Genomic DNA, 20,130 nt, shown 5'->3' on the forward strand with positions numbered 1-20,130 from the left:
ATAGATAGATAGATAGATAGATAGATAGATAGATAGATAGATAGATAGATAGATAGATAGATAGATAGATAGATAGATAGATAGATAGATAGATAGATAGATAGATAGATAGATAGATAGATAGATAGATAGATAGATAGATAGATAGATAGATAGATAGATAGATAGATAGATAGATAGATAGATAGATAGATAGATAGATAGATAGACAGATAGATAGACAAATAGATAGACAAATAGATAGACAAATAGATAGACAAATAGACAGACAGACAGACAGACAGACAGACAGACAGACAGACAGACAGACAGACAGACAGACAGACAGACAGACAGACAGACAGACAGACAGACAGACAGACAGACAGACAGACAGACAGACAGACAGACAGACAGACAGACAGACAGACAGACAGACAGACAGACAGATATGTTTTACCTCTCTCTGGATGTGTTCTACTGCTTGGTGTTGTTCCACCACCTTTGTTGAGCTGAACACAGACAGACACACATGATTATTTAGAGTCACACAGTACAGTATGTTACAAATCATTTCTAGCATTGGGAGTCCCAGGTGGGTGGAGTTGACTGCATCAGTACAATTCAGTCTAAACTCTCACCATGGTCTAAATGAAGAACGGCGACGCACACCCAAAATGGTGCAGGTCATGGGTTTGAGAGATAAGACCACACTTCTCTCTTGCAGGAGGACGATGTGTTAGTATTGCCAACATGTTTTTCAGCCGTTGCCTTCATCAAGTTGTAAACTCATAACTAGGGATGTCCCGATCGCATTTTTTTGCTCCTGATCCGATCCCGATCATGTGAATTTGAGTATCTGCCGATACCGTTTTTTCGTGTGGAAGGTCACACTACCTCTCCCAGATCCTTCCCTTGCTGTGCAGGCTCCCCGACCAAACTGTAGGAGTCGCTGTTTACAACAACCAGGACCCACCCATGCCGGCTTCCCACCCGCTAACACTGCCAATCGTGTTAGTATGGACGGTTGGCCAAGCCGGAGGCACCACAGCCGGATTCGATCCCACTGGCTCTGTGGTGGTAGACAGACGCTTAGTCCGCTGCGCTACCCGGCTGCCCTAGAAGAAGCCTTTCTAACCAAAGTGTTGAAATACCAACAGCTACAGCAGACCATCTCACAGCTAGGCTACAGATGTAAACTTCTAGTTTTTATCTTTGGCAGCCTAGGGCATGTACACAAGTTGGTTGTGAGGGGCCTACAAATAGCCGGTCTCCCCAAAAGGAAGGGCAAGCAGTTAGCAAGGTACTGCTCAGTATCAGCTATTATAGGAAGCTGCTCAATTTGGAGGAGGCGCTGTTACCTTTACCCATGATTCGTGTCCGAAGTGTCTGACAAGTAGTTCAGCCATATAACAGCGTTCTGCCGTCCATGCACTTTGTAACTGGCTGTTATTTCATACTTTCTGACTGCACTGGCAGTGTTTATGTCCTTTGTATGAGGCTTCCTTGTACTTCTGTTCATGTGGACATAAATAAACATTTCAAATGTGTGTGTGTGTCCAGTGGTATTTTTTATCAAGCACTGTACTCAAGTACAAATGATAGGTACTTGTACTTTACTTGAGTGTTTTCTTTTTAGGGAACTTTTACTCCACTACATTTCAAAAGGAAATGTTGTACTTTTTACTCCACTATATTCTGAACCTGTCGGTTTGCATAGAAAACATGACAAAGATTGATGAAGATTATGTACTTTCAAATTTGAAGCCTGCCAACATCAAGAGGATGTAAATCAGAGCAGCACAACTGGACCACAGACCACTTTAACATAACATTTAGAGGTGAATAGTTCGATCATATACACAAGCCATCGTGTAGAATGTATACGTGTACGTAAGTACATTCAATATCAAATACTTCTCTACTTTTACTTAAGTAGAATTTTGAATGGATGGCTTTTACTTTTACCAGAGTACTATTTTATCTGGGTATTTCTACTTTTACTTAAGTAAAGGAACTGTGTACTTCTTCCACCAGTACAGTATGTGTGTCTGTGGGTCTGAGTCTGTGGGAAACCTTTGTTGTGTGTGCATACTCTTAGCACCACTCTGCAGCACCAGGCTTGAAAAGTGATGCCAAGCTTGCTCTGTTTCCTCCGGACACGTAAGCTCACTCTTGCTCATTTCTCCGATATTGTGACGACAGGTGCTTTGCATGAAGGAAATAAGCTCCTCAAGTTGCATTGGTATGCATGAAAGATAGACCTGCTGATATTCATATGCATGGTTATTATGACTATGATTTAAGGTCCCAAACTTACTTAAGTTACTGCAGACCAATTGGTATATCTCGGATGTTTGGACATTAAGTTGTATGAAATGCTTGCCGGTAGCGTAGTCGAAGCAAAGCTATAAGCGTACTTACCGAGTTCTGGCCGGGGCTCAGAGCAAACCGGAAAGCAAACGGGGTCACACCACAACATGCAGGCAAAAGGGTTACCCCTTTCCAACACAAAACCACTGTCCTACCGCATTTCCCATTCTGCTATCACTATTTTGTTTCTTGAAAAGAAAGCGCTGGAGCCAGTTCACAGGTAACACAGCTGTTTCAAAACGATGGACGACCATGGTGTTGGAAACCCTTTGCCTGCATGTCGCGGTGTGGATTAAAACCTTTTTGGTTTTTTGACCCCATTTCCTGCACGTCTAAAGCTTCCCGGTTCGCTCGGAACAGCTTGTTATAGCTGCAGTTTGTGGTGAGTTGGTCTAATCTAGTAACAATTAGCTAAGCATAGAACCCAAAGATTCAAAAGCGATTTAGTCTATCTAACTCGGGTTAGATAACTAGGTTATTCTAGTAACTATGTAGCTACTAAAGGATTACCTGCTGACCACAGATTGTTTGTGGAAGTATTCATGATTGCACGTCACACATTGCATGGCATGTGACATGGTGACGTTGTAGACAGACCTGTAGCAAACCAATAACACACATTGATTTTTTTTTATATATATCACAGCCCAAATGATGCCCAACCACAACTACTATAAAAAGTAATAGGGGAAACACTGCCAATCACACAAGCTAAAGTGTGACAGTGCAGTTTCTCTTAAATTTCATAGTTTCATAGTACCCCATTACATCAATTACATCACCACAGCAATCTTGGCTAGCACACAGAACCATAGATAGACAGTTTTTCCATTAACGCTTTCTGTAGCCAGGTTATATACACTAAGCTAACAGAAAGCAAGTAATGTTCATTCTACATTTGTATCAATAACAAAAGGTGTCCCTCAAGGTTCAATCTTAGGACCAGTACTTTTTTGCAATGTATATCGGTGATATTGTCCAGTCTTACCTGTAATGTCCATCTGTACGCAGATGACACCATCTTGTATTATTGGGCTCTATACAATTGGATCTGCAACTTTCCTTTTATGCGCTTCAAGAGGCACTTATTGATCTCAAACTTGTGTTAAATGCTGATAAAACTAAATATATGCTATGGACAAGAGCTAAGAAAATCAATTATAGCAAACCTCAGATTAGCACTTTATTCGGTAAAGCTATTGACAGAGTCCCACATGATAACTATTTAGGCATCTGAATTGATGATGAATTCACTTTTGATCATCTGAAGGAAAAGACGGAGCAACATGGTGTACAGTACATAGTCCAACCTCGACAAAAATCGGTCTATCTATGGCTCTGACCAAGACTTCTTACACTACAGTAAATAGTGAAAGCTTTTTTGCTGGTGTCATTACCAACAAGGTGGTCAATAAAGAATGCATGGAATAGCTGAAAATCTTTATTACATCATGCACATACAGTATACATGTGGATAAGAACACACATACAGTATGTGTACACAGTAAGGCGATGACATACATCACACATTCTCTCTCTCACACACACGCACGCACGCACGCACACACACACACACACACACACACACACACACACACACACACACACACACACACACACACACACACACACACACACACACGCACACACACACACACACACACACACACACACACACACACACACACACACACACTCAGTGGGGTGAGAACACAGCTGTCTTACTTGACACTTGCCACCTGACACCTGACCTCAACACCAGAACCAGAACTAGACTCTAGAACTAAGCAGCCTTGTCCATAACACACACACACACACACACACACACACACACACACACACACACACACACACACACACACACACACACACACACACACACACACACACACACACACACACACACACACACACACACACACACACACACACACACACACACACACACACACACACACACACACACACACACACACACACACACACACACACACACACACACACACACACACACACACACACACACACACACACACACACACACACACACACACACACACACACACATACAAACCAAAAGAAAAAAGAAACAAGCAAGCAGCTGGCTGACATCTGAACCCCTAACAGTACAGCAATAATTAAACTCCCCAGCTCCACAACTGACCCCAGGACAGCCAACTGTAAAGGCAGGCCTGCTATCCCCCCAGCTCCACAACTGACCCCAGGACAGCCAACTGTAAAGGCAGGCCTGCTATCCCCCCAGCTCCACAACTGACACCAGGACAGCCAGCTGTAAAGGTTTAAGGCAGGCCTGCTATCACCCCAGCTCCACAACTGACCCCAGGACAGCCAACTGTAAAGGCAGGCCTGCTATCCCCCCAGCTCCAAAACTGACCCCAGGACAGCCAACTGTAAAGGCAGGCCTGCTATCCCCCCAGCTCCACAACTGACCCCAGGACAGCCAGCTGTAAAGGCAGGCCTGCTATCCCCCCAGCTCCACAACTGACACCAGGACAGCCAGCTGTAAAGGTTTAAGGCAGGCCTGCTATCACCCCAGCTCCACAACTGACCCCAGGACAGCCAGCTGTAAAGGCAGGCCTGCTATCAACCCAGCTCCACAACTGACCCCAGGACAGCCAGCTGTAAAGGCAGGCCTGCTATCAACCCAGCTCCACAACTGACCCCAGGACAGCCAGCTGTAAAGGCAGGCCTGCTATCAACCCAGCTCCACAACTGACCCCAGGACAGCCAGCTGTAAAGGCAGGCCTGCTATCAACCCAGCTCCACAACTGACCCCAGGACAGCCAGCTGTAAAGGCAGGCCTGCTATCAAGAAGGATGTGTCAGTAGTGGTGCAGGTTGGGACGACACACATCCCTTCTGCTGAGGGGAGCAACCCAAGGTGTTAATTTAAGAGAGCGATCCCCTTTATTCCCGGGCCTTCAATGCCCCTAAAACAAGCCAATCCCATCTTTCCTATATTCCCTACTCCAAATGTCCCTCTTTCAACCTATTGCTGTTGGGAGTTAAAATCAGAATTGGCAGTAAAAAACCTTGGGTGGGAAGGAACTGAGGGGAAAGGAATCCCAACCTGAGCATGACATAAGAGCAACATGTCCGCCGTGTGACTATGGTCAATTGCTGGTGCCGTCACATTGGAGCCATAAACTAAGATTTAGTTTGTTTGTACCCGTTTTTCCCAAATTAAAATAACCAGATGTGAGTCACGGTATTCATCTATCATAACATACTATATTAGCCTACTACACTTCATAAGAGGCTCTAGCGTTGTCGTCATAAAGAAATGACCTGCCTTTTCAAAAAGGCCCAACATCCAGGATCAGGATTACAGATTATTAATATCCATCTGCTACTTACTCATAGTATATATTTAGATTCTAGTGTTTATTGTAACCATATTTATTATGTTATATAACGTATAATATAACCGATAGGGCATACAGACCGTCACCTGCACATTTGATCACACTGCTTACTTGCTCATATGCGTATACTCTAATTATAGCTAATTATATTGTTTACGCTGCCTATTTTTACTTTTCTACTGTACTATAATTTTATTTTATTGCCTGTATTTATGTCTTTCCACTATTACCCTGCCCATTCCTGTACCTCCCCTCCCCCTCCCCCATGCTGATATGATGCCTGCATTTCTGCAAGAGGATCAATAAAGGAATATCTTATCGTATCTTACTGCAGGATAATGGAGTTTAAGGTAAAATTCGAATCCAAAGAAAAAAATAAACTCAACACAATATCACCTCAGCATTGATTTATTGAAGTGAAGTCATACAGACCTTTTTAAAGACATACCAATCACAAGGTGACACTGTGCTTAAACAGTCACATGATTACATGCAGCCCACAGCTGTGTTGGAGGTGTGTCGGCGAACACATGGCTCATAGTCCATTTAGTGAGATCAAGTGTCAAAACACGACGATTTATCACCTCTCAATTAATGACAGCTGGTTTGCTGTCATTGACTACAGTGCCAGCTTGCTTTTGTCATTGTTTACAATGCAAAGACTTCTGTGTTGAATGTTCCTGACAGCAGAACAAGCGTTATAGCACTCTGCATTTTGGAAGTTAAAAAGAAAGAAAAAGTATTTTTTAACGTTATTTTTAAGTTATTATTGAGTCATTTATTATTTAAAATGTTTTTTAAAATAGTAATTCAACCTTTTATTTATTCACTGATGATGATGATGATGATGATGATGATGATGAAATTATGAAATCAAATTCCTCATTACATCCTGTGTTTTTGTAGTTGTTATGACGCATGCGGTCTGGTGCCTATGTTGCTGTAGGTAGACATACTGTACATTGTTATTGTTTTCCTGTCTTGTTGTGGAGCCATCTAGTGGTCATACTTTGCACCTGTGAGTTCCTTGGCTTCCGCTTCAGTGTTTGTCATTAGGTTTTTGATTTCTGATAACCTGGTGACTGCTGATATACTTTTCTTTTAGACTGAAAGAAAAATAGACATTTTCTTCCATCAATTAATTCATTTGGAAAAGTTGGTAAAGATTGAACTTTTTATTTTTTGCAATTCTTTATTTATTTTTTTTCTTCTATTTGCTAATATAGCTAATTGGTTTAACATTAAGCCAATGTGAAAATGACACAAATAATAGCTGTATGTTTAAAATAAGAACAATGTCAGATATATCCTGAATATCCATTGGAACAAAAACATGGAACACATAATGTCTGTGGTACTTTTGCCGATATAACCCCGTAAATATTGCTAAAATCTTGCTAATATTGGAAGATAATATGGTCTGACTGATATATCTATCTAGCCCTGGTCAGTAGCCTGTAGACAAGCTGCGGTAGTGCGGTTTGTTCTCACCATTAGGTCTGGGCCCTGGGGTTTATGTGTCAGCAGGTCCTATTTAGTCTCAGGAGACGTAATAGCGTTATGTAACACTGCTACGGGCTGTCAGCAGTTTCAACAGTACCATCACCTCCTGGTATGCTTGAATTATTTTTTATTTTTGAATGATCAATGATGATAATAATGATGCCGTAAAGATTAGCCTGCTCTGATTGAACACTTTCCATTACTAACAGGAGTTTCATAACTGTTACATCATCATTTTAGGCTCCAGGAACCAGAGAGGCCTAGTCAGCCGACACCTGAGCCTCCCCAGCCACTGAGATGACCTCCACATACTGGAGACATTACAGGCAATATACAAGCAGTCATACGTCAGTTGTATCAGCCAAATATCCCTCTACTAACTAACTAACTAACTAACTAACTAACTGACTGACTGACTGACTGACTGACAAACTAACTAACTGACTAACTGACTAATTAACTAACTAACTAACTATCGGACTGACTGACTAAGTAACTAACTAACTAACTAACGGACTGGCTGACTAATTGATTAACTGACTAACTGACTGACTAACTGATTGACTAACTAACTAACTAACTAACTAACTGGCTAACTACCTAGCTAACTGCCTGTCTGACTGACAGACCCAGCATGGTGAATTGTAGGCATATTGTATCATCCATATATAATTCCCATCAGTCCTATATCCTGTATCAGCCATATATCATTCCCATCAGTCCTATATCCTGTATCAGCAGCTGCTGTTGCTGTCAAGCCAAGAAGAGAACACTGCAAAAATAACTTAAAAAGGGGATTTAAGTTGAAGTCTGGTAGCTAAATTTCCTTACTGCACTGGTACACTAGTTTAAGGTAATGTAACATGTTTAAAGACATTTACTTAATTAAAGGGGACATATTATGGAACATTTGGCTGTCTGAAAAGTTATTTAGGTGCTTGGGGACATAGATACTGCTTGCTGTTTGGCCAGGACAGGGCTAACTAACAGGGCAGGGCTAACTCACTTTTTTCACCATCCTCCCAGGGCCTTCCTGTAATACAATATAAGCCGTCCCAAAATGAATGTGCACCGTCCCGCATTTAATTAAAGTCTTTGGTTTTCTACATTATCATTAGTTAAAAAAGCATTCAAAGTGACCTTTAACATAAATAAAACCAAACCTCATACAGCAGTTCGGTTCCAGTTGCTGCTCAAGGAGTATGATGTGGTTTGTGACCCCAACAGTGTACAGTGTCCCCCCCCCCCCTACCCAACCCACCCCCCCCCCCCCCCCCCCCACCTCCAATGTACAGCCCCCACCCTCCCACCCAACCCCACCCCACCCACCCAACCTCCTCCAATGTACAGTTTCTACGTCAAATGTATATACACTCTTTTTCTGGACACTTTTTGTATCACAAACAGTACTGTATTTGCAAATCTCATGTCATAAATGTATAGATGTAGCAGTACTGTCTATCTGTATGTCATGTATGTCATATATGTTATGATGAATTGAAAATGGGGGACCAAGACGAAAGTCTTTCTCTGGTCTGCATCCCCTTAACAATTGTATGTATTGAGCTGTACTGTACTGTACCCATTCTGCAATCTGTTAATAAACTTTTCAATCAATCAATCAATCAATCAACATTAAAGGCTACAATGGTGCTGCTGGGGTGCGTCAGGAGGACCAAGGTCAACATGGGGCCGGTCGAGCCCTCACAGCTAAAAGGGTGTCTCTCTCTATATGCATGAGGACAACTTGTGGACCGGACCAGCTGGAGGAGCCGGGCATGTTCACACGCCCTGAGGATGTCAAGCCACCATCCCTCATTACTGCCTGACGTTGACTCCACCCTGCACCCCATTGGACACTGGAAACACTGGCCCAGACCTAACCAGTGAGTTCTATCAGATAATAATAATAATAATAAGGAGACCCAAGGCGCTTAACAGGAGGGGGCAGCTAAGGGAGGGGAACAGGGAACAACGTAACAACAAAATAATAATCAAAAGGAAAGAAAGAAAGAAAAACGAAAAAAAATGGGAAATCAGCCAGAGTAATTTACAAATTTGGTGAAGAGGTGGGTTTTGAGTTGGGATTTGAAGGAGTGCAGGGATGTAGCACTACAGATGTTTGGAGGGAGGGAGTTCCAGAGGGTGGGTGCGCAACAGAGAAGGCTCTGGGACCGACAGTCCGCATGTTGGTGGTGGGGATGGAGAGGAGACCGGAGTCTCCTGGGCGGGACGTAGGGATGGAGGAGGTCCGCTAGGTACCGGGGGGCAAGGGAGTGAAGGGCTTTGTAGGTGATAGCCCTTGCACATTAATCAATTAAATAACCTCCTTCTTATGGGTGTACACAGAGCTCATGTGTTGTGTTCTGGGTCATCTGCTACAGGAGGGGGGTCATGGCCAAAGTTTCTGATGACCTGTACTGCGGTGGCAACACACCCTCAGCAGCTTTTCCACAACTGGAAGAGGGTCCTCCATTCTCTTTATAAGTGTGATCTCTGCCTGTCGCCATCTAAAACGGTTATCAACCCATAAGTCTACCATCATCCTTGGCTGGATCTGGTGCACCCGGCACCCTCACTGCCAGTCCACACCGTGTCAACACCCTGGCCTCCTGCCCTGCACCAGACACAGTGGGTTAGGTGAGGTCTTCTGTCTGTGTGCATACAAGGTCCTCTCTCCGGTGTGCTCCTGAGGTACTCGGCCCCGCTTGAGGATATACCCTCGGGGACAGAGCCTTCAGTGTGGCAGCTCCCACCCTCTGGAACTCCCTCCCCGCAGAACTCCGCAACGGCCCAACTCTGGACTCATAAAAAACTCCTCAAAACCCACCTCTTCAACTTGGCCTTTAACCCCTAATTTCTCACTTCGTATGTTGTGTCTGTCCACTATGTTTGTTACTTTTGTTATCCCCCCCCCCTATGTAAAGCGACCTTGGGTCTTTTGAAAGGCGCTATATAAAACGAAGTTATTATTATTATTATTATTATTATTATTATTATTATTATTATTATTATTAGTATTATTATTATTATTATTATTATTAATATTATTATTATTATTATTATTACTCCTGGCTGGCTTCTTCAGCACCAAGCTGCGATGATCCCAGATGACATGGCCGCCGTGTGAGGCGTGGCTCTCTCTATCACTGCTGCCACCAAACCTTTCAGCCCCTATATCATTCCGTCTGAAGTAAATGCATGTGCCCTCGCCGACAGCAAGCCCTGTGTGCATATATATGTGAGAAGCTTTGCCATAGCGAGTTCTCTGTGAGTCCCTGCCGGGCGTCAACCTTTCTGTCTGTTGTCAGCCGACACCCGGCCTCCCTCAGACAGGTTCTGTCATTCTCCCGTCTGACTTTGCCAGTCGCAATGCCCCACCATGCGAAGATGAAGGTCGCCACGTCTGTTCCTTCATCAGGTGCACAACTGACCCTGTTGTCCGAACGATGTCAGTCCAGGATGTTTTTAGATGGTTCTGTGTGCCATTCAGTAGCCCAGCCTGCCTGGTTGTTTGCAGATACAATCGGAATGCCCTGATGCCCTACACACCATGCCCATCTCATTCAGGGCAGAAGGCCCTGAATGAGGCCTCATGACATCTCCTTCATGGGCTTCAAACCTAACACAACTCCCAGAACTGTCACTCTCCTCCCTCGAATATCATGCAATATCTGTCTCTAATCCTTTCAATCTCACCATTGTTACACTCTATCGCCCTCCAGGTCCCCTCGATCACTTCATAGATGAGCTGGACATGCTTCTAAGCTCCTTACCGGAAGATGGTACCCCGCTCCTTCTATTGGGCGACTTCAACCTGCCTGACTCATCTCAGTCGGTCCCAGTGGTCTCCCTCCTACAACAATTTGACCTGACTCCCACTGCCATGCCTCCCACCCACAAAGCAGGCAACTCCTTGGATCTCATATTTTCCCGTAACTCCAGCATCATTAACACCACGGTAACTCCCCTACATGTATCTGACCATTCCTTCATATCCTTCTCACTAACTCTCATGCTTAACCGAAAGGTCTTCACCCCAACTCAAACCGTCTCACTCAGACGTAACCTGGCCTCCCTATCCCCCTCCACCCTCTCCTCTGACATAATATCCGCTCTACCTTTGAGTGACACCTTCTCTGCTCTCCCCACAGAGATGGCAACCTCCACCCTCCTCTCAGCCCTTGCAACCTCCTTTGACAAGCTCTGTCCCCTCGTTGAGAAACCTGCCCGCCGTTCCCCACCCAGTCCATGGCTGACGGATGCAGTGAGAGAACAAAGACAGGTCCTGAGAGCGGCTGAGAGGAAGTATAGAAAATCACGCCTCACTGCTGACATCGACACATATCACAACCTCTTGTTAACATTCTCCAAAACCATTACTAATGCCAAAGCTTCTTTCTTTCACCATAGGATCGAGGCCTCTGCCAAGAATCTTCGCAAACTGCATGCTACCATGTCCTCCCTCCTCACTCCCCCCCCACCCCCTCCTCCCTCATATTTTTCTGCCGAAGACTTTGCGATCTTCTTTGAGGAAAAAGTGGAGAACATCCGCAGCTCCTTCTCCCAACCCCCACCCATTCCAAACGCTGAATCGAGAACCTCATCCTTCACTCTGTCATCTTTCTCTCCCATTACAGAAGCCGAGACCCTGACACTGGTAACGTCGAACCGTCCGACTACATGCCAGCTGGACCGGCTACCCTCCCCACTCCTCCAGACCATAGCACCGGACATCCTCCCATTCCTAACTGCAACCATCAACTCCTCACTCAACTCGGGGGTGGTCCCCACCTCCCTAAAACAAGCCAGAGTCACGCCCCTCATAAAAAAACCAACCCTGAACCCCACCGTCATAGCCAACTATCGTCCTGTCTCTCTTCTCTCCTTTCTTTCTAAAACACTTGAACGTGCTGTATCCAACCAACTTACTGCTTATCTCTTACAGAATGACCTCCTAGACCCCAATCAGTCTGGCTTCCGGACTGGCCACTCCACAGAAACGGCCCTCATTGCGGTCACAGAGGCACTTCACTTAGCAAAAGCGAAAGGCCTCTCCTCTGTCCTGATTCTCCTAGATCTATCTGCAGCCTTCGACACAGTCAACCATCAGATCCTCCTCGCGGCCCTCGCAGGAATGGGAGTGGCTGGATCTGCGCTGACATGGCTGACATCATACCTCAACGACCGCTCCTACCAAGTGTCATGGAGAGGGACTCTGTCGGCCACCCGCCCCCTCCGGACGGGTGTCCCCCAGGGCTCGGTCCTAGGACCCCTTCTCTTCTCCCTCTACACTAAATCACTGGGTAACATTATCACGTCTCATGGCTTCTCATATCATTGTTATGCCGATGATACTCAACTCTTCCTCTCCTTCCCTCCCTCAGATATCCACGTCTCTGAGCGGATCTCGGCCTGTCTGTCCGACATCTCCGCCTGGATGACGACCAACCACCTCAAACTGAACCTAAGCAAAACAGAATTGCTCCACCTGCCGGCCAAATCCTCCCCCCTGACCGACCTCTCCATCACAGTCGAGAATGCAGCTGTGACCGCGTCCCCGACCGCCAAGAACCTTGGTGTTGTCCTCGACGACCAGTTGAACTTCTCTGCTCACATCGCAGCGACAACCAGAACCTGCAGATTCCTCCTGAGCAACGTCAGAAGGATACGCCCCTTCCTGACAAAAGAAGCCACCCAACTCCTTATCCAATCAACAGTCATCTCCCGCCTCGACTACTGCAACGCACTGCTAGCTGGCCTCCCGGCCACTGCCACCAAGCCTCTTCAACTCATTCAAAACGCAGCGGCCCGCCTGATATCAAACCTACCGAAGTCGGCCCATGTCACCCCACTTCTTAGGGACCTGCACTGGCTCCCCATTGCTGCACGTATCCGCTTCAAGGCCCTCGACCTAGCATACCGTGCAGCAAAGGGAACCGCTCCCGCCTACCTCCGGTCAATGGTCTCTAACTACACACCCTCAAGACCCCTACGCTCTGCATCTTCTGGCCGCCTCAGACCTACTCCTATCCAAGCTCCCGGAGGGTCATCAAAGAGAAGCCGCCTATTCTCAGTCCTTGCCCCACAATGGTGGAATGAACTACCCATCCCAGTTAGGACAGCCGAATCCCGTCCAATCTTTCGCCGTCGACTAAAGACTCACTTCTTCAACCATTATCTGAAATGATAAAAAAAAAAAAAAAAAAATCTAACCCTGACTAACCTTACTGTCATGCACTTGTCCTAATAAACTAACCTACACTGTAACACGCAACACTTGATGAACATTGTTACTCAGCTGATAGAGTTGTACCCTTCTTGCTGTCTTGTCGTACAGAACTTGTAAGTCGCTTTGGATAAAAGCGTCAGCTAAATGACTAAATGTAAATGTAAGGCCATCCAGGAAACTCACTAACTTTAAGGATGTCAAGAGGTACCTGAATTTAGCTATCGTCGTGGCTCAAGTGGTACTTGCCAATTCCTGTGCCACGCTGCACCGCTCACCGAGTGCCAGGATGGAGCGGTCCACTTCCTCCCCACCTGATGCCGTGGGCCTGTCCTTCGCAACCAATGTCCTCAAGCAGGTCATACTTGTCCTCCGAGAGACATCGGTGAAATCATTCACATCCACCCTGCTGCTTTCGGGTCAGCGTCACAAGACATTGCCGGTTGCTTTGCTACAGCTCTGTATTCAGACATGCCTCCTGGATAGTCCCCTAGCGGTTGTCTGCACCGACCCTGCCACTGGACTCAAGGCCCTGGTTGTCTGCTGCACTGACCTGCCCCTGGATTCAAGGCCCTGGTTGTCTGCACCGACCCTGCCACTGGACTAAAGGTCCTGGTTGTCTGCACTGACCTGCCCCTGGACTCAAGGCCCTGGTTGTCTACACCGACCCTGCCACTGGATTCAAGGCCCTGGTTGTCTGCACCGACCCTGCCACTGGATTCAAGGCCCTGGTTGTCTCCAGCGACCCTGCCACTGGACTCAAGGCCCTGGTTGTCTGCAGCGACCTGCCACTGGACTCAAGGCCCTGGTTGTCTGCACCGACCCTGCCACTGGACTCAAGGCCCTGGTTGTCTGCAGCGACCTGCCACTGGACTCAAGGCCCTGGTTGTCTGCTGCACTGACCTGCCCCTGGACTCAAGGCCCTAGTTGTCTGCACCGACCCTGCCACTGGACTCAAGGCCCTGGTTGTCTGCAGCGACCTGCCACTGGACTCAAGGCCCTGGTTGTCTGCACCGACCCTGCCACTGGACTCAAGGCCCTGGTTGTCTGCACCGACCCTGCCCCTGGACTCAAGGCCCTGGTTGTCTCCACCGACCCTGCCACTGGACTCAAGGCCCTGGTTGTCTGCACCGACCTGCCACTGGACTCAAGGCCCTGGTTGTCTGCAGCGACCTGCCACTGGACTCAAGGCCCTGGTTGTCTGCACCGACCTGCCACTGGACTCAAGGCCCTGGTTGTCTGCAGCGACCTGCCACTGGACTCAAGGCCCTGGTTGTCTGCTGCACTGACCTGCCCCTGGACTCAAGGCCCTGGTTGTCTGCTGCACCGACCTGCCACTGGACTCAAGGCCCTGGTTGTTTGCACTGACCTGCCCCTGGACTCAAGGCCCTGGTTGTCTGCTGCGACCTGCCACTGGACTCAAGGCCCTGGTTGTCTGCACCGACCCTGCCCCTGGACTCAAGGCCCTGGTTGTCTCCACCGACCCTGCCACTGGACTCAAGGCCCTGGTTGTCTGCACCGACCTGCCACTGGACTCAAGGCCCTGGTTGTCTGCAGCGACCTGCCACTGGACTCAAGGCCCTGGTTGTCTGCACCGACCTGCCACTGGACTCAAGGCCCTGGTTGTCTGCAGCGACCTGCCACTGGACTCAAGGCCCTGGTTGTCTGCAGCGACCTGCCACTGGACTCAAGGCCCTGGTTGTCTGCTGCACTGACCTGCCCCTGGACTCAAGGCCCTGGTTGTCTGCAGCGACCTGCCCCTGGACTCAAGGCCCTGGTTGGCGATAATCTTGATTGATTGATTGATTGATTGATTGATTGATTGATTGATTAATTGATTGATTGATTGATTGATTGATTGATTGATTGATTGATTGATTGATTGATTGATTGATTGAAAACTTTATTAACAGATTGCAGAATGGGTACAGTACAGTACGGCTCGATACACACAATTGTTAAGGGGATGCAGACCAGAGGAAGGCTTTCGTCTTGTTTACATCAGGGTCCCCCATTTTCAATTCATAATGAATTGTAAGTCCCCCTCCAGGTTTCTGCTGGAGCTGGGCTGTGTGTTAAGAACCCCAACAACAAACAACCCAACAACCCAATTGCAGGAGCTGGAGGGCTAAACGCTTGCGCTACGACCCATTGGGTGGTGCAGTCATTCCTCTGACCCTGGTAATTGCCACAGCAGCATTGAACTCGCGCAGTCGCTCACATGGTCTGTTGTCTGGAGAAATGTGGACCCAGTGAGACCAGTTTTCTAATATCCAGGTGCCCCCCATAGGCAATAGTGGCTTGGTGGCCATGTAGCACTGGCAGGCAGCGTCTCCATCATGTATAGCGAACGCTCCAAAGCACCCTGTGTAAATGGTGCATTTATTTATATATAACAGCTTTTATCCAAAGCGCTTTACAATTTGTTCCTCCCATTTGACCCAGTCACTCACACATTAACACACACCGATGGCGGAGGCGACCATGCAAGGTGCCGACCTGCTCATCGGGCGCAATTAGGGGTTAATAAGTGTCTCTTGACCCTGTGTACAGAGGCGTCCACTTGACGTCGGTGATGTGGTCCACCTCCACTCAGACAGTGGAGGTGCTCCGGCACGTAACCATCACCTGGTTAATTGTCTCAGTGGACCCACCCCCCTTCTGCTGCAATGTCAGGAAGTGTGCGGGACCCCCGCTGCGTGGTACACGACGTCACACGTGAGGATGTCAAGATTCCGTCCTGACATGTCTGACAGACAAGATTGTCTGGGCCGCGTCATTTTTTTTCGTAGCCGCATGTTGAGCGGAGATGCTCTCTGATTGGCCACTTCGTGTGACATGTGCGCCCAATCGTGTGACGCCTGTTTCTACACCGGTTAAGCTTAGGCCACTCTTTCGAAGTTGGTTAAGGTTAGAGTTTGTCTTAGAGCAGGGCGATAGAACGCCTGCCCTGATTCCAAAACTCTAACCTTAACCAACTGCGAAAGATTCGCCTAAGCTTAACCAGTGATAAACTAGGCGTTAGGTAGTTTGCAGGCTGTTAGACCCGGAAATGGGCGCACATGTCAGTGGCCAATCAGAGAGCGTCAGTCAGTGGCCAATCAGAGAGCGTCTCCGCAAAATGCGGCTACGGAAAAAAAATAACGCGTCTGGGCCTTGTCCGTCTGATGACTCAGCGCCCGCCATCTTTACCTTCCACTGTCCCTGCGGCCATCTCTACGCCTATTGTCATGGGCATCCCACTCGAGATACAAGATACTTTAATGCCACACAACGATGGTTGGTGGTAATTGTTTTCGGTACAGTTTGTTAAAAGCACTGGGACATCGACGTGAACGCAGGACTCTGTCGTCATGTCAGAGATGGGCCAGGTCTCGAGTCTGACTGCGTGAACAACAGATACCGTGCACACATCACCTGCACTGTCTGAGGGGTCCCTCGACGGCCGTCCCGCTTCAAGGATTCGTTTATAGCCCCATGCTTCAAAGACTTTATTGAGGACAATGTTGCCATTGTCTCTAGGCCCATGTCTTTCCATTGGTTCCAATTAATTCTGTATTGTTCTGTCTGTCTGGTCTCTGTTGCCTCATAATGATTTAGCGAGTGTACCACACTTGGTGGTATGAATTTTGAAAGGTTGCCTAGTAACCGGAGAGTCTACAAGAAATGCAATGGAGACACAAACCCAACTCAACCATACCATGCCAGACCTTAGTCAGGCTGAACATAGCTAATACATGTAAGATACATGTCTCCTTGTTCAGTTATGGTGAGAATATATACCATGTGATTTTCATACAGTAGGAGTTTCAAATGTATCTGCCAAAGCTGTATAGTGCACCTTTAAATGGCCAGAGTATGTACAGTATATGATTCCCTAATAAACAATACATCCACCTCTATTCATATCTGTGCTCTGGGAGTCTATTAAAACCATGCAGTAAAACATATACCATAGTCTGTCACTCCCATCTGGCCTGAACACAGAAGTGGCTGGGTCCCTGGAAAACCTCGATGGGCCCTCCCCAAACCTGCCTAACTCATATATATTAAACATATGTTTATTGCTGGCCTCCATTACCCCCCCCCCCCTAGCTGGGGCCCAGCAAGCTTTCCCCTTTCCCCCCCCCCCAGGCCTGCCTCCCATCATTACAGGCAACTACTGTCTTTATCATTAAATTACTGTCTGTTTAACAGTGATGCACATATCGTTCATGTCTATACAATGATCACATTATCTTCTTATTGTCTCATCTATTCTGCTCAGGTTCCACAGACAACTTCACACCCCTGACTTCCTCTCTCTTCTCTTTGTTTTCCTGTTCTTACCAACACACACACACACGCATGCATGCATGCACACACACACACACACACACACACACACACACACACACACACACACACACACACACACACACGCATACACGTTCCACGAACAGTTCAGTAATTGAAAAGTCAGCAGTCCATTTCAACAAGCCAGTTGGCCTTTTTATATCTCTCTCTCTCTCTCTGTCTCTCTCTCTCTCTGTCTCTCTCTCTCTCAAGCCCCACTGGGAATCCATTAAAACCCCAGCAGTCAGTCACGCTATTCGGCACTCGCTCGTTATGATACTAATCACACACAACATGGCCAATAATTACTGCTATCACGTTCCCACGGGGACGATTGTGTAACACTTAGCACGCAATTATGAAACGATCCAGTCATTTATCAACCCAGAGATTCTCATCTACTGTCATGCACACAGGTACCACAGCGGGATGCCCCCCCTTCAAGCTACCTCTCCTCTCTCCCACACCTGATTCAAGAACAACGGCAGGGAGGAGAACACAGGGGAGGGAAGAAGAGAGGGAGACAAGGGAGGAGCGTGGAGACAAGGAGGAGAGAAGATAAGAAAGAGGAGCGGAGAGGAGAAGCGAATAGTCTACTATTTAATTAAAGAAGAACAAAATGTCTCTCTTACCCCTTGAGATATTCCGTGCAGAGCGTCGGGTCGGCAGCTTGAATCCACGGGGAGTCAGCCTGAAGGAAGCTCGGGGGCCACAGAGTCTCCTGACGACCCCCACCTGTCTCTCCCCAAGACCTTATAAGGACAGAGTGGGGGATATATATAGAGAGCCACTTCCTCCCAAGAGAGACCCTCACAACACAACTCACTTCAATTCAACTTCAATTCATTTCCAATGCTTTATCAATAACATGACAGGCCCGTTAGGGGGCTGGTCCGCTGGGATGCGCTTCTGGTCAGGGGGGGGGGTGATGACACAGAGCGTCAGGGAACAATGGATGGGAAGGCGGGGAGAGACAGAGAGAAGAGACAAATCCATTAGGAACAAATGGGAGTGTGTGTGTGTGTGTGTGTACACTGGATAAGCTGTCAAATCCCATCCATTCTCAGTTCAATTAGGTTTTTGATTATAATCTTACAGGGATGAAGGTTACATTTGAAACAATGTAAAAGAAAAAAAGATATACTGTATATATATATATATATTTTTTTTTAAAGTATTCATACCATTCCAGAGGGGTCTATCTATATATAGAGAGATCAGGCTCCCTCATGGCGCTGGGGGTTGGTTGGACCAGCCGGCCTGTATGTATATGAGCTACACTCACTCTCAACTTCACTTCAATAGGTGGGGCTTTCACCTGTGCCATTTCACCTTGCAACATCAAGTGGAAGCAAAGGATTTCATCTATTTCAGAAAGTTAAAATGTTCTGTATTGACTTAACAAGTACAAATCAAGTACAAAAAAAGTACACATCTGAGTTATACTGAATTCAAGATTAATTATTATTATTTTTTCATTTTTACTTTGTGTACTTCAGAGTGGAATTTAAATTGCTGTCGCCTGTCGCCAAAGCTTTTACATATTCAAGAATACATGAGAGGGCTGTGGGTTTCTGGAGGCTATAAGACATCTTGAGATGCAGTGCTCTGTGCTGAACTTTGGCCAGGTTCTATTTATAAAGCTGAGCTCCTTCAGTTACAGCCGGAGACTATTCCTGACGCCACCAAGGAGCTACAGGAGGTGTTTCACATCAGAGCAGGTTCATATATGACACTTGCAGGGTTGGAGAGTAGGAAGTGTAGAGGACGTAATGTCCCTAAGCCGGGGATTAATAAAAGTATAACTTAAAAACGTAAAAAGAAAAGAAAAAAAGAATAACTTCAAAATGATGTTGTGGCTTTAACTTTCACATTGTATGGACTTAGGGGGTCAATTATGTAACCCATAAGTAACTGAAAACAGAGGTGGAAAGTAACTAATTATAAATATACTCTAGTTCAGGCATTCTCAAAAGTGCGGTTCGTGGGCTAATGGCGGCCCACTGAAACATGTCTGACGGCCCACGATGAGTTGTTGAGGTGTAAATGCATGTGTTAATTGTGTTGTATTTGATTCTGCTCCAATAAACCAACTAAACTATTAAAACTGCTCCCTCTGGGCTAAACTGTCAAGTTAGAAGAAAACTGTTTGTTGAAAGCTTGTTAGGCTACTGATTGCATTGCAACTTGGCATCTCACTAACACGATGTGTTCCATTGTTTCTCCCCTCAATCCAATGTTTAAGTTTCAAGTTTCTTTAATAGTTGTCATACAGAAGTACAGAATACTTTTATACAAAATGCTTCTTACTGTTACGCTCCAGAGA

The 20,130-nt window shown here is 46.5% G+C and overlaps 1 protein-coding gene across 1 annotated transcript in view; it reads right to left on the reverse strand.

Moving 5' to 3' along the window:
- LOC311223413 (myomesin-2-like) overlaps nt 1-18,509 on the reverse strand; it is a 52,122-nt gene extending 33,613 nt beyond the window's left edge. The window contains 3 exon segments of the mRNA XM_084308201.1: nt 440-491; nt 2,863-2,949; nt 18,437-18,509. Coding sequence (XP_084164327.1) covers nt 440-491; nt 2,863-2,930 — 120 coding nt within the window. The 5' untranslated portion in view covers nt 2,931-2,949; nt 18,437-18,509.
- Between the last annotated feature and the right edge of the window lie 1,621 nt (nt 18,510-20,130).

Source organism: Notolepis coatsorum (assembly GCF_963971535.1).
Source record: "Notolepis coatsorum genome assembly, chromosome: 2".
NCBI classification, from domain to species: domain Eukaryota; kingdom Metazoa; phylum Chordata; class Actinopteri; order Aulopiformes; family Paralepididae; genus Notolepis; species Notolepis coatsorum.